Genomic DNA, 15,934 nt, shown 5'->3' with positions numbered 1-15,934 from the left:
AAACCATGGACTGCATCAACTTCCACGTGTGAGTGTGAAACTCTTATGCTGATGTGTATCATTAAACATTTCTAGATCAAGGTCAGAGATAGTATCTCAGAGCAAAGCCTTGGTTTTCTATAATCTGAGGGAAACAGGCTTTTAACGGGCAGTAATAGAGGCAAAGATGATCTGAATAGCAAGTGATTTTTAAAATAGATTCATATATATATATGAATCTATTACATATATAGGAATCTATTTTAAATATATATATACACACACACACATATATATATAAGCAAGTCATGTAGGCATAATGTAAAAATCACAGAAATGCAAAGAAAAAGGTTATCTTCCCTGTTTTCCTATCACCTTTTTATGATGCTGCTTTCAGAGCTAAAGTAAAAACTTTAGCTTAGGCTTAGATTCACTACGTAAGTTTTCCCCAAGTTCTTAATTTTTAACTTTGAGGGCCACTCTTTCTGATGACAATATGGAAATGTGGCATATTTTAAACTAAAAGCCTGAAAGCCCAAGCATAACAGCGTGTCTCTGAAGCCCTAACTCTGTTATGACTCCAAGCATCAATTTTATGGCATACTACATTTACATAGTCATGTCTTGATTATCTGTACTAAGAGTGGAAGATTCCATTTAGAGGACATATATTCAGCTGGTATGCCAAAACAGTTGTTAAAAATATTAAGTACATCCATACCAACTGGTAAAGAGCTGCTCTCCTGAGGAACATCTCCAGAACTGCTCAGACTGGATGCCCTCCACACCTGCCCATGACCCAGAACCTAAAAGGTCGATGCCCGGTATAGCAGAGGCCTCCGGGATTGCAGTTGGAATGGCCCTCCTCTTGGTCATTATTTTGACAGTCACCCCTTCCAATGGACAATCCAAAGTGAGAGATGGCCGTTGGCTGGAGTATGCAGAAAACAACTGCAGTAGCAAAAAGGGAAGCCGAAGGGCTAATGTATGAAACCATCCAACCAAACCACCACCAACAACAAAAAGAAACCTAAATAACCCAAACCATAACTAAGGCCAAATGTAGACACTCTGTGTAAGAAAAATTAAGAGAGTTCCAGGGTTTACCTTCTTGATTTATTTCCCCATGTCTTGTAAACCATACTACTGTTATGATTCACAGGGAAATCATAACACCTGGATTGGCACAATATGGGTGTTTATTATTCTCTTGCTCCAAGTCTCACTTGCCAAAAACCAACACTGTGTAAAGGTATAGTCTCCCTTTCATATGGTATTTTAAAATCATTTTTAAGCAATCAACAATAGTAGTTTTTACTGTTGAAAACAAAAATACCTAAACTTTTTCCTTCGTGTAAAGTTTGTCATGATGATTCAATTCTTCATAGACCAAAAAGGCATTCTCCACCAACCCAGCAAGATGATATATACTGTATTTCACCTCTTGATCATTTCTTGTCAGGAAAAGAAGTATCAATACTCAAGAGACTGTACGAGGTTAAATCTGTGTTTGCAATTAACTGAATCATATGAAGCGTATCATTTCTGCAGACTGGCAATGAATATCCAGTCTGCAGAAAGGATATGCTTGAAGTTACGTGATTCCCTCAATACCCATGCTGGGAAAGTATGGGCAGCTGTCTACATTTTATGGATGGCAAAACAGACAGAGTGCCTATGTGGCTAGTGCAGATTTAAAGGCTAGTAATAGGTGGAGTTGGCATTTGGATCCCAACATTGAGTTTCCACATTACCTTCTAGTACTAAGTAGGCAACATAAGCCCAACCTAAATTCGTTATTTTAGTTTTGAAAAGGATAACACCAAAGGTTATTCAGGTAACATATGTTACTGAATCCATGCTGCATTTGTCATGTCTTATAAGTGAGTGTGTTGTTATCTGTGCATGTTTGGGGGAGTGTAAGAGGGTTCCTTGCTATCCTAGGATATTAAGTATCACTGCAGTAAAAATCACTTAAATGGAATTAAACAGTGGGGAGAGAATTCATTGGGACTTTATATAGAAAAAGAAATCTAATAATTAAAACAATCTTATTCTGTATTTTTTGGATATAGGTTTTAATTCAAATGTGTATTAATTAATTGAAAAACAATGACTCAAATATTGATTTTTGGCATAATCCCCCAACTAAATAGCATATATTAATATTTTTATGGAACATTATTCTAAGGTGTTTCCTACTGAGGAATATTTTATTTGAGGGGAAAATTCACTGAAAATCCCAGTTTTGTTTTTGTTTTCAGATATAAGATATCTGAAATATTAGAAAATATTTACAAAAGCCTCCTTAGTTATACATACATAACAGCACCAAAAGATATTTTTTCATTCCTGTTGCACAATCATTTCTCAGATATTTCACAATGAACTTGAAAGAATATATCACATTTTCCAAGGACTCTCTTAATATCTTTGAAATCAAAAGTTTTTTTTGAAAAGAATGTTTAAAATATAATGTATGTCATTGTTGTCTATTTCCTCCACTTCAATTTAGCTATTTTAAATGCTTCTGTGCCCTACATATCCTCACAAATTAAAGGCTTGAGTTATGAGTACTCAGATTACTGAGACCCTCAGAATATTCAAATCAAACCTTCGGAGTAAAAATACTGCATGTTTTCATAACTACACTGGAACAAAAACGTAAAATAATGCCTTATTTAGAAAAACATTACTAAAATTCATTCATAAAGACCCATGTATTTCATCTAATAGTATGCAGAAAATATTCCTATTGCTTAAAAAAGCCTACTATAAATAATTTGAAATGAATTCAAAAGTGTAAAACTTCCTAAGGCTGATTTTCTCAATACCACTGTAAACAGGAACAATTTTCTTTTCAAAATCTAATGTGATCAGAAAATGGCAAAATATAACATTAAACCTGCATCAATCTGCATACAAATCTGCTAACACAAATGAAGACACAACACAGCTTGACATACCCACAGAATCAGGAAGGACACATGTTGGTGGAGAGTCAAGTGAACCTAGAGGGTGATTGATCCTAATCCACATTGTATAGCCAGATAATAGAAAGATTGGCTGGAAAACGCATTCATAAAAACCATCACTCTGCAAATAGCAATCTTTAGGCTTAGATATGCGATGAATAGATGGAATATCAAAACAGTAAAGGCTGCTCCTTTAAAAGATACAAAAATAGTCAATTAGCATACATTAATAAAAGTAACAAGAAGATACCTGAGAATTCTGATTTGTTGTTTAAAACAGCAGTCGCCAACCTTTTTGGCACCAGGGACCGGTTTCACGGGAAACAACTTTTCCACAAATGGGGGATGGGAAATGGTTCAGGATTTCGGGACGAAACTGTTCCACTTCCGATCACCAGGTAGTAGAGTCTCATAAGGAGCGCATGCCCAGTTCACAATAGGGTTCTGCTCCTCTAAGAATCTAATGCCACTGCTGATCTGACAGGAGGCGGAGCACAGGTAGTAATGCTGCTCTCTCACCTCCTGCCGTGTGGCCGGGTTCCTAAGAGGCCACAGACAGGTACCGCTCCGTGGCCCGGGGACTGGGGATCCCAGGTTTAAAAGGCAGGCAGGAGGCCCGGTGCGGTGGCTCATGCCTGTAATTCCAGCACTTTGGGAGGCTGAGGCAGGCCGATCACTTGAGCCCAGAAGTTCTAGACCAGCCTGGGCAACATGGTGAAACCCCGTCTCTATAAATGCGCGTCTGTAGTCCTGGCTACTTGGGAAGCTGAGACAGTAGAATCACTTGAACCCGGGAGGCGGAGATTGCAGTGAACTGGGATGGTACCACTGCACTGCAGCCTGGGCGACACAGGGAGACTGTCTCAAAAATAAAATTAAATTAAATTAAATTAAAATAATTAAATAAAATACAGACAGTTGCACTCTATCTAAAACAATAGATGTTCTTATTAGAAAGGCATTTTTTAAATTTTTCCCAGCTATATCCCAGTTCTATATCTTTCCACAGAAACTGACAGTAACTCTTATTAAATATTTCATTAGACACTAAGTAGGGATGCAAATGAAATAAATGCTCTAAAAAGGAGAAAATGATCCAGTTAGAGACAGAACTTAAAAACAATTTGCAAATTAAACTAACACTATATATTAGTGAGAGAATATTTAAAATATAGATGAAAGTAGTCATGGAACATTCCTGAGGTGGCAAGGAAGGCAAATTCCTCACACTTTAAAGAAAGAATTAAATTTCATCACAAATCCGTGATGAATATAATTTTCTAATTCAAATTAATACAAATTAATATAATACCAACTTCAGATATGTATGTGAATTATATAATCACGTATATTCCTCATCTTCTCAGAGACAAAAATTTTTTTTAAATTGTATAAGTGAGTCCTAGACAACACTCCACCTCAGAACCCATAAAGCAAGGGTGTCCAATTTTTCGGCTTCCCTAGGCAGCACTGGAAGAAGAACTGTCTTGGGCCACACATAAAATACACTAACGATAGCTGATGAACCAAAAAAAAAAAAGTTTCAAGAAAAATCTCACAATGTTTTCAGAAAGTTTATAAATTTGTGTTGGGCCGCATTCAAAGCCATCCTGGTCCACTTGGGGCCCCAGGCCATGGGCTGGAAAAACTTGCCATAAACTCTTTTTCCTCTGGTTTGAAATAACTTATTGGGCCAATGTTTGCTCTGAATACTATATTTAAATGGCTAAAGTAGCAATTAGTCTTTCCAAAGAGATGGGAGGAAGTTAGAAGAAGCTAAAAAAATCGATATTCTTCTGTCATTTTCTATTTTCTATACTACTTCTTTTTCTTGTCTTCTCAAAATTACAATCATGAATGTGTGTGTGTGTGTGTGTGTGTGTGTGTGTGTGTGTGTGTGAGAATAAATGATGGTGCATGGACAAAAATGAAAATGAGGAGTGAGGGGTCATCTGGGGGTAGAAAATAAGAACAAAGTAGAAAAGCACAGTACCAGCACACTTAGAATCGAAAAGTTGGCATCATTACCATCGTGACAGCAAAAACAATATATTGAATATTTACAAGGAGAAATTATATCACGTGATTATAATTAGGTGAAATATGTTGTTAACTCTCACAGAAACATTGTAAGTCCTATTAGTCTCTCTGTTTTTACAGACAAGGAAATTGAGACTTAGGGAAGTTAAGAAACTCACGCAAGTAAAGGTAGTTTCCTGGTTATTCTGTAAATGTTAAGAGAAACGAGGCATGGGGCTTAATATAATAGGTTTTCACAAATACCTTTCTAATGTGAAGATGCCATGAAAACAAGGTAAAGACAGATTATAAAAGTAAAATTTCATATCACAAACATTCTACTGATTTTAAAATATACATATTAGGTAGAATGAAGGCAGCTATTTGAGAAATGTATGAATTGTCACATTTTTTTCCTAATACTACATAAGAAGAGACTGGCAGCATTAGGAATAGACTTCAGATCACAGTATTGGAGAGAAGGAATTTATTTTTCTAGTTGAAAATTTATATTTTAAGGATAAATGAGCATGTTATACAAATTGAAAGTCTCCACTACAAATAAAAATACAAATTGAGAAAAAAAAAAAATACAAATTGAGACACAGTGTTTAACAGCAGTATATTTACTTGAATACTACTATGGGATATTTTAAAAATCTATCATCTGATTAAGGGTGGTATCATTTTAGATAAAATGATTTTAGAGAGAAAGGGACCACTATAAGATGAGGCCTTGAATTCTTTTTAAAACATAGAAGGGTAAAAATAAACAAGTACAAATTACTTCTTATTAGAACACATTACCCTTTACTAACCATAAGTATTTATTTCCTAAATAACCTCGGTTAGTTCTAAAAACCATTCATATTATCTCCTATAATCTGCTTCTACCTCTTTTTTTCCAAAACAATCTTTAACCAAATGATATGAAACTTTTATAATCTTTCACATTCTCCTCTAGTCAACTCTCTTAAGTCAAGTTAAAACATACACAAACTACATTTTCTTGTGTTTCATTCAAGAGTTAAAATATAAATTATACAGAATTGGTTGATTTTCAGAAAAGATAATTTGAAGTAAAAACAAATTACAATTTTTTAACCTCAGGTGTGAATATTTTTCAAGAATCACCAATGTATATAATCCCTCAAAAATTTCCTGATTAATTATATTATACTTTCCTCTTTCAGGAAGCAAATAATCTGTAAGACTACTGTTGTAATATTTCTACAGAAAATTTTTATCTCACCATACCCACAGAAAAATGAACACCAAAAATAATACATACCTACGATACCTCAATTGCAAAGTGCTTCCCACAAGTGACTGGATTGTATTGGTTGACCATCTGCAAGTCATTTTAGTTAAGTGCCCATCAGTTTCACATGAGATATTGATATTGACATCTATTTGAAACACATTAAAATGTTAATATAAAGCAAAAACACCAAAAAATTTAATGAAAAATTTTTTTCTTACATCTTAACAGGACTCTAATATAAGGAGGTTCCATAATGAAACTTTAAGTTGTGGAACAAAATGAACAAAACCTTCATTTTCTTACCAATCACATATAATTCAGCATAGCGATGATGGCATTCATGTTCATTGCAGCAGTACACTGCATCATAGGTAAACTTTCCTCGAGGTTTGGTTTCATTCAGATTGAAAAAAGTAACTTTGCTAACATGATCACTCACAACATCATACTGGCTTTGAGGGATTTTCTCAGCTAAATTCATCCACCAAACAATCTTTTTTGAGGAAACAATCTTGTTTTCATTCTTATAGATGCAGTGAAAAGAAACATTAGATCCAACGCTTGTCAGAATTTTAGGTGGAAAGTATATGACATCTGTAATGAGGGAAGAAAGGATGTCAGATGAAGACAAAACACTGTAATTTATACCACATCGAAAAAGATTCACAACACATTGCAGAGTTATACTGCCAAAACTAAAATGAGTGTACTAAAAAACTGGATAATGCTGAAATTGCCTGTTTGTGTACAGTTATCTAGTGTCCCGAGTGCTCTCATTCGAAAGTGAATTGAGCTTCCGTGAATGTCTTCACTATCTTCTAAACACAGAGGCTTATTCATCATAAAATATGTTTTAGGGCTGGGCGCGGTGGCTCACGCCTGTAATCCCAGCACTTTGGGAGGCTGAGGCAGGCGGACTACGAGAGATATATATATATATATAAAAAATATATATATATATAATATATATATATATCTGTGTGTGTGTGTATATATATCTGTGTGTGTGTGTATATATATATCTGTATATATATATGTGTGTGTGTATATATGTTTTAGTCAGTAATTGTCACTTGCTAACTGATAGGCTGGAAAGTAACTAAAACAAAACATAGTTTAATTCCACAATGACATATTTTCCACCAGACCCTGCTTTGGGAATCAGTGAAACCTAGGACAAGTTCTTTAAAAAAATCACTATGAAGCAAAATCCCGAAGTAAGAATGATTGCTGCTATTGTCTTGTTTGGATACATAAAAATTTCAAGTAAGTAGGTAAATATATGAGATATAAATTAAAAAATAGGAATGTCATATGAATCATAATGCAGCAATATACAAAGCAGAGAAAATTATAAATGCTGGTTTGTACTATCATTTTGAGTTATTTAATGCCAATATCCTATGGATGAGGGCAAAGAGAAGCAATATTTTCCTAAAACATGATTTTTTTAATGCCTACACATGATTCCATACTATTTTTAAAGTCCTCTATTGTTGTAAACTTCATTTGCCTATCATTTTCAAAGACACACAAGATAAAAGTAAATGATGGTTTGCATAGGAAGAAATTATTTCCACCACAGTGCACTGCAAAAACATCAGTACATTTCACAGCTGTAAAGTTAAGGTAAACCATTTTCTGCTGATAGACTATGAAAATTTGTTTTCACACATATCTTGGGATTACCCTTAAAAAGAGAAACAAAAATAATTGGTTTTTATTAAGTTTTCTTTATTCTGTAATAGCACGCTAAACATCAATGTCTATATATTTACAATCCATACAAAACATCTATGTTTTGTATGTCCATAATCAAATAGAAACAGGAAAAAACTTTAGTAGCATAAAATTACTGGACAGAAGCCAAACCATTAGATTTATGAGCGTGACTGAGTATAATCCTAGCTGAGGTGGCACTCAAGCTTCACTTATACGTTACTTACTGTGGACAAGTACCTAACACATTAACCTATTTTAACCTACCTTCAGTATGCGCCACAACCTCCTTACTAAACTGCCTCAAAAGTCTCAGAATAATTCTTATTTAAAAAGAAAAAGTATAATTGAACTTTCATGAATTAAGCTGAAGTTTTTCATTTTAAAGATGATAAGAGAATTCAAAGCATTTCACTTTGAAATCAAATATATATAGTAAGGCTTAATTGAGAAAAAAGATGAAAATCATAGTATTTTTACATGAGTAGATGCTAAAATATTAGCTTAAAAATAAGAAAACCAAGTTAATAAAAACCTGACAATTTGTGAAATATACACTGGATAAATTTATTGAAATTGATATGAGATAAATATTGAATATTTAATTTGCAAAATATTAATATAGATAGATACGCATTTTATCTGCATATGACACACTATGCAATTTTTAATTTGCAGAATAATAAAACAATAATGATTTTCTTCACATGACCCATGTGAATTATTTCATTTCATTATTTTATTTTATATAGATATCTCATATCCATATAAAACATCCCTATTTTACAGATGAGGAAATTAAGGCATAGAAAGATTAAGAAATTCTCCAAATCAGTGGTGAGGCCAGAATTTCTATAAACTTCTGTTGGACTCCAAAGTCAATGTCTTAAACTACTATTGCTACTTGCCTTTTGATGAATCAGTGCTTTTAAAATAGTAAGCAATCAATAAGTAAACTTGTTAAATGGACTGAATATTTGCATGGTACATATTATCTCTATACAGGCCCTAATCAATCTCAGTAAGTCTGAGCAAGAAAAATTTTGCCCTTTTGACAGATTGGACAACTGGTCAAAGGACTATTTTCTTTCTATAGTCACAGCTTTGCACGTAGCAGGTCTAGGATTATTCCAAGCCTCTGGAGCCTCTATGCAAAACTTTGCACATCAGCTGCATGAAGAAGCTGTGAATAAACTATAGATGTTCCAATGCTAAAAATAACCTTTACAATATGAACAATCGGCACTGAAAACTCTCAAAAGCAAGCATCTAGAATAAAAATTCATTTATTATATAATATGAAGTAAAACATTAATATTTGAATTTTATGTCAAATAAATATGCTTGGTTTTAAAATGTAAATTAAGGAATTATCAATACAAGGGGCTTTCTGAGTTTAATTTGGAACTGTTATATTAATTTTTTCTTTTTAATAAGAAAAGTGATCCTACAATGTACTGCAATAGAAACACATAAGCCCAGAGACTCTGACAGAATTTTAATTCACGAATTGGCCCATTCAAAGTTTAAACAAGGAAGTTGATATTGTGTTCCTTCTTTCATTTTAAGGCTACAAAATTTAAGATGCTTATAATATACAAAGGCAAGTTCAGGAAATATATTTCCCTCCCAGTAGAAGTGGCTATTACATAACCTACCTTGTGTGGTAAAGACATGAGGAGTACTCCAGTCACTCCAGATTCCTGGGCCATCCAGTCTCTTGCCCCTCACCTGAACCTCATATGAAGACCCAGGAAGTATACCGTCTACCAGCAGGGATGTAGCTGAGACAATCTTGTCAGCCTGTTAAAATATTATATTAAAACATCAGAACATCAAGTTGATGGGGAACCTTTACGAAAAGTGATCATAAGCTAATCTCATCAAATTTCAAAGAATTAAAATCTTACAAAGTAGTTATCTGGCCACAGCGGAATTAAAACAAATATCAATAATCAAAAAGAAATGTTTGCACATTAGTCAATAAAATTTTAAATAGTCCATGGGTCCAATAGAAAAATCATAATGATAATTAGCAAATACTCTTAACTGAATCATGATGAATATATGACCTTTAGAATTTTAAGAAATGCAGCTAAAATCTGTGGGAAGCTTCAAGCCGCTACTGACACCTGTAAGACACACCTGGTAGAAAATGCTGTGCAGGGGTACACAAAGAACTACAAGTATCCTGTGCAGAAGGGCATGAAAAGTCTTAAGAACCTGAGCCTAGTCAGGCATGGTGGCTCATGCCTATAATCCCAACACTTTGGGAGACCGAAGTGAGTAGACCACTTGAGCCCAGGAGTTCAAGACCAGCCTGGGCAACATAGTGATACCACATCTCTTTAAAAAAAAAAAAAAAAAGAGGCAGGAGAATCACTTGAGCCTGGAAGATCAAAATTCAGTTCCCAAAAATGTACTCCAAAGTTAATAAACTCTCTGGCCTCTAATGACTGCTCTTGAGGCAGGGGGAACATATCACAGACTAAAAATTATGAAAAGCATCAGGAATGCATACAACAACATCAGATATTAATAACTCCTATCTAAAATCCTCAAGTTTACAGATTATCTCCAGTTTACAGATGAGAAAGCTGAAACCCACAGAAGCCTTAACTCTGTCTTCTCCATACGTGACACTGAGGATTTCCATCGTTCTCTTTGTGAAAATAAAATGTTTTACATTTTTTGCCAGTTCTAAAAGACTGTTTTTCACTTCTAAATTATATGAAACTTAGTTTCACAAAGTAAAGTGCCAAAGTATTCACATGGCCCAAGAGGCTATTCATTGAGCTCCACCTTCTCCTCCCCCACTGGCCTCTGACTTCAACCACTACTGCTGTCACCTTCACTGCCCTCAGCCACACCATCCTTTGCATTGCTGTTCTCTCTGTTTAGAACCCAACTCCCCAGATATCCACATCACCATTTCCCTCACATCTTTGCTCAAATGTGACTCTCCCCAACCTCCATTTATTATTGCAACCTTCCATTCCCTGCCAGCACCCCCAGATTCCTCTTATCCTGTCCTGCTATCTCAGTGTATCCTGATGCAAGTAGAACAGTTCCAGGCACGTAGCAGGTGTTCAATAAATACTTACCGAATGAACTGTTAAAGAAAAAGAGAAAGGAAGTAAGGAAGACTTTATTTGGAATCATCACAATAGGTATATGGAGCACTGCATATGCCTTGTGATGGGTGGGGGTGGGTGGGCTAAGTCCAAATACAGCATGGGCAACAGGGAATTTATAGCCAAGAAGCAGGGAGTAGATAGAAAATTACTAAGCAAAAACATCATGATAAGAGGGATTCTGGCTAAACTGACCTAACAGAATTCTTGTTGAAGACAGGCCATGGGCCATGGTGATCAAACATTATTTGGGGAATGGTGGAGGATGAGAAACCTGATCAAATATTCCTCAGATATCCAGGGTCGGGGGGTTCCTTCTAAAATGACCTAGCAGAGTTCTTTGCTAAAACTGAGTTTTACAGGAATATGCACAGATGGGGCTAGCAGAAGATTCAGAAGCTCGACTAATGATTAGCCAAGCAAAAATCTTTCTGTTGCCACATTCAGAAAAAGATTCAAATAGATTGAGCAATTAAAAAAAAAAGATGAAATCAGTGGTCTGTCGGTGGAAAATAATTGTAATTATGAATTCAAGTTTCTGTAACTAGATTTCCTATAGCCGTATATATACGTATGTATATCTATCTATATATGACATATATAATATGAAATATTGAACTATAATTCATTCTGCTTTAGAAGAAATGTATATATTTAGTATGCAGAGGTTAATTGCTATGGGACTTAAGAGGGTCTTTACTTCTCAACTTTTCATTTTACTTATTAAAATATACTTACTTCTCTGATAACTGTTGTAGAATTCTCTGAATATTTCACTTCATATTGAAGTGGAAATGGTACCAATGGTGGGCTGGACCAAGAAATCTTTAAATTACCGTCATCTGTGATTTCCATACGCAAACCTAATGGTGGATCAGGCTTCACTTAAGAAAAAAAAGAGAATACTTTTAAGTCAAGTAATTTTCATGACAATTATAGTTGAATAAAATAAAGTCAAAATAAATTTTCATCATATCTTGCCTTTCAAGTACTTAAAAGGTGACTTTATCCAAGGACTAATTACAGAACTGAAACAAGCTAGAATACTGGGTCTAGTTCTTGTACCTTATCATAGCAATCCATGTATATCCATTTCCCTCCCCTTAAGTGGTAAAGACTATGAGTCAGTAAATGAGATTATTTTGCTAAATGTTATTTCCCCTTATAAGAATCCCACTTAACTTTATTAAACCCAGCATCCTCAAACTTATTTGAAGTCTCCCCTGAACCTCACCCACTCCACTTATTTTAGTGGGTAAAAAGGAAAAAAGCATTGTGCAGAACACTATTTGGCAATACATAAAACTATCCAAAATTCAACTTGTCTATTAATTATGGATCACAATTGTCTATAATCTAGACAAACCTACTCAAATAACTGACAGCATGAATATTCCCATGCAATAAATGCAGCTGCAGCAGTCCCTGGCTTATCATCAGAAGTAAGGATGAAGTTTCTCAGAATATTAAAAATGTTTAATGTTTAAATTTTTAAAGTTTAACACACATTTATACTTGGATTCCTGATATATTTAAAATAGAAAGATTGCCAAAGTGATAGAAAATTGGTGCGTTTTCTTGTTTGTTCATCTCTATATTAGCAAGGTTTTTACAATTAACAGCAATTATTCATGTATATAGAAATTATCATTAAATTGAAACAAATACTGATTTGAATTTTATTTTCAACAAATAAAGAGCATAAGATAATTTTCACATTCTATATTTTCAGGAATTTGGTCACAATTTTCCTCTTTTAGTCAAAATCAATGATGGTTTACTTTATGTGACATATTATAAATTTCAGTTACTTTAAAGCAAAGACAGCTAAACACAAAAGCCTGGAAATTACAGGTGAAATTTACTGTGTTCCCATGACCAAAGAGAAAACAAACATATACCAAAGAAAAGTAAAATCACAATATTACAAGCTATTGTACATTTCCTATCTGCATATTGTAAAAGTTATCAGTATCAAACTGGAGTTACTAATGCGGAACCCTAACACAATGGAGTTGGGAGGCCATGAAGGAGTCCCCTTATGCATGTATGCCTACGTTGGAATGACGTAAATAATTCCTCAAAACCACAGTATTCCATAAAAGCTGCCTGCACAGAGACACTTGCCTAACAATGGCTGTCTCCACCAATGAGCTAATGCCAACCCCTGCAGCAAGCTCTTGTAACCAAAATCTTTGTTCAAAAGAGCTTACATGGAGGTCTCCTATACGTCTTTTCAAGCTTCCCCTTTACTCCAACCCCCGTGGATGTGTCATAGTCATTCCATAGCATGCATATCTAGAACTGCAATCCCCTACTACTCCCAAATAAACTTTTTGCTTTGTAGAGTTGGTATCTGTCATACATTTTAGGTTGACAATACTAATATGCATTAATATTAGAAATACAAAAACAAACCCAATGTCAATTTCCCATTCATCTTACACTGCCTCTCAGCAGCACTCCACAGATGCTTATACCCTCCTTCTTGAAATATTTTTTCACTTGGCTTCTAGAACAACATACTCTTTTACTCCTGCATTCTTACTGATAACCCCTCAGTCTTTCTCTTCCTGAACTCTAAATAGGTGATCTCATACAATACTCTAAACCTTGATATGTTAACAACTCCCAAATGTATGCATCTCCCCTAAACTTTAGACTCATATGTCCAACTTCTTATTCAACGTCTCCTAGGTTTCCAACAGACATCTCAAATACAATGTGTCCAAAATAGAGCTCTTGATTTCTGTACACACAACTAATCTTCCCTGAGTTTCCGTATCTCAGTATCTGGTGTCACTGTTCATCTAGATGCCCAGGTCTAAATTTAAGAGTTATCCTTGATTCCCCTCTGTCCTTCACACTCTACAACTCCAACCACTAGACAGTCCAGTCAGCACCATCTCCCATACAGATCCAAACCAAAACAGTTCTTTACTTCCCCACCCTGGCCTACTACATGCCCTGGACCAGGTAACTCTGACCTCATCCTTTAATACTCTCATACCTCATTCACTCCTAGCACAAAGGTCTTCTGTTTTGTTCCTCAAATTACCAAGTTCATTTTATCTTAGGGATTTTGTGAATATTGTTCTTCCTGCTTGGAGCACCTTTTGCTCTGGATTTTTGCATGTATATCTCTTCTTTATTCAGCTCAAATGCTATGTCCTAAAGGAGATCTTCTTTGATCTACATAGTAGAAACAATAGTCCCTGACACTCCATCACACCAGTTTTATTGTTTTCATGGAACATATAATTTGGGGGTATTATCATATGTGTTCAAATACAAGGAAAGATTTTTTCCCCAAAATTATCTCCGCATAAAGACAAAATTAAGAAAGTTTTCAAGTTCTTAAAAATTCCATAGCACTTTCCCTTAACTACTTCATTTTGAAAAACAATGCAACTCAAAGTTGACTCTAAATGCTACTAAAAAATCATCAGGTAGAATTAGTTTTGAAAAGAAAAAATGATATTGAACAAAGATTTTGTAATTTTTTTCTCTATGGTATAACTTCACGATTGAATTGCTTGTATGCCATTGTAACTATGTTGTGGAGAGCACAACGATATCCCTAGAGGACAAATTATTTGAAAGTCTTAATGTTAAAATATGATGTCATACACAGTTTCAAAAAGTGCTGTATCTCGAGTAACTTACAAAGAAGTAAAGCCTGAGTTGTATGTAAAATTGTATCAGATACTTGGAAAAGTGGCTCTAGTGATGTCAAAACCAATGATGCAAAATCAGACATAAAGAGTTTGCATACAATTGTTTCAGGAAATATAAGTGGAGAAAAATTGCTAAATTATACATAATTAAATGAAATTAATAAATTAAATACATAGCACTAACATTTGCCTGTATTATTCACATTTGTAATTGCATATTTAAATTGATAAAAAGAGATTTGGGGGATCTTTGCACAAAGAAAACAGACTGTTGTCTATTATTTGAAGCTTTCTGTAATCATGTTTGTACAGTAAATTACTTATTTACTCTTTTATCATTGTCTCTGCCTACTATTGTTTGTCCCTGCTCTCTGAGATAGGAACTATGTCTAATTTCCCACTCTTTTTCTAGCTCCTAGAACAGTCTCTGACAAACATAAGCCTCTAAGAAATATTTATTGAAGGAATAAATTCAGGTAAGAAACATGCTTCTAATTATTTTTTAAAATAGTTATCTGAGTTGTGAAAAAGTGATATCCAATCAATACACATCCATTACATAGATCCAGGATTTAAAGAAAACAGTTTTCAAAACAGAATTTAAGTGACAATGGCCGAGATATACATACTATTGTTAAATCATTCCAGAAGCCACTCTTCATACTCCCAATACTACATCTACCATCATTACAGTGTTAAGCAAAGTGAGATAAGCTAGCAAATATTTTTGTAAGCAATTTTTAACCTTTATATATGACTGATGTTTTGACCTATTATCATCATTTTAGTGCATAACTTACCCATATTTATGGGCTGAACTGACATTAGAGGTGACTGGAAAATTACTCCACCAGATGTGATTTTCAAACACATAAGGAGAGTGTCGTTGAGTTTGGCTGTTGGCACAGGCACAAGACATTCACAACGTTCATGAACACTGCAATTGCAATGAACCATCTGAAAACTGCCTTTTTGGGGAACCAGAGGTGAATCTTCTAACACTTCCGGCCTATATTGAAAAAAAAGAGCTAAATATTAACACAGATATGAAAATACTGGATAGGCTCTTAAAGCAGGATACTAAATACAAATTGAAGTAAACTATTTGAGACACCCATCTTAAAGGGTATCTGGAAAAAAAAGATACCCTACATTAGAAAAACAAAG

At 34.5% G+C, this 15,934-nt stretch overlaps 1 protein-coding gene across 4 annotated transcripts in view; it reads right to left on the bottom strand.

Moving 5' to 3' along the window:
- Nucleotides 1-15,934, bottom strand: part of LEPR (leptin receptor) — a 64,599-nt gene that overhangs the window by 26,197 nt on the left and 22,468 nt on the right. For all 4 annotated transcript variants that reach the window (XM_031669585.1, XM_031669581.1, XM_031669582.1 and 1 more), the window contains exons 3-8: nucleotides 15,568-15,776; nucleotides 11,829-11,974; nucleotides 9,615-9,759; nucleotides 6,541-6,831; nucleotides 6,265-6,382; nucleotides 2,946-3,145 (exon numbers count right to left, since the gene is read on the bottom strand). In XM_031669585.1, coding sequence (XP_031525445.1) covers nucleotides 2,946-3,145; nucleotides 6,265-6,382; nucleotides 6,541-6,831; nucleotides 9,615-9,759; nucleotides 11,829-11,974; nucleotides 15,568-15,776 — 1,109 coding nt within the window. The remainder of the gene's footprint in view (nucleotides 1-2,945; nucleotides 3,146-6,264; nucleotides 6,383-6,540; nucleotides 6,832-9,614; nucleotides 9,760-11,828; nucleotides 11,975-15,567; nucleotides 15,777-15,934) is intronic.

This window comes from Papio anubis, chromosome 1, assembly GCF_008728515.1.
Source record: "Papio anubis isolate 15944 chromosome 1, Panubis1.0, whole genome shotgun sequence".
Taxonomy (NCBI): Eukaryota; Metazoa; Chordata; class Mammalia; order Primates; family Cercopithecidae; genus Papio; species Papio anubis.
This window is presented reverse-complemented; position numbering and strand designations above follow the sequence as displayed.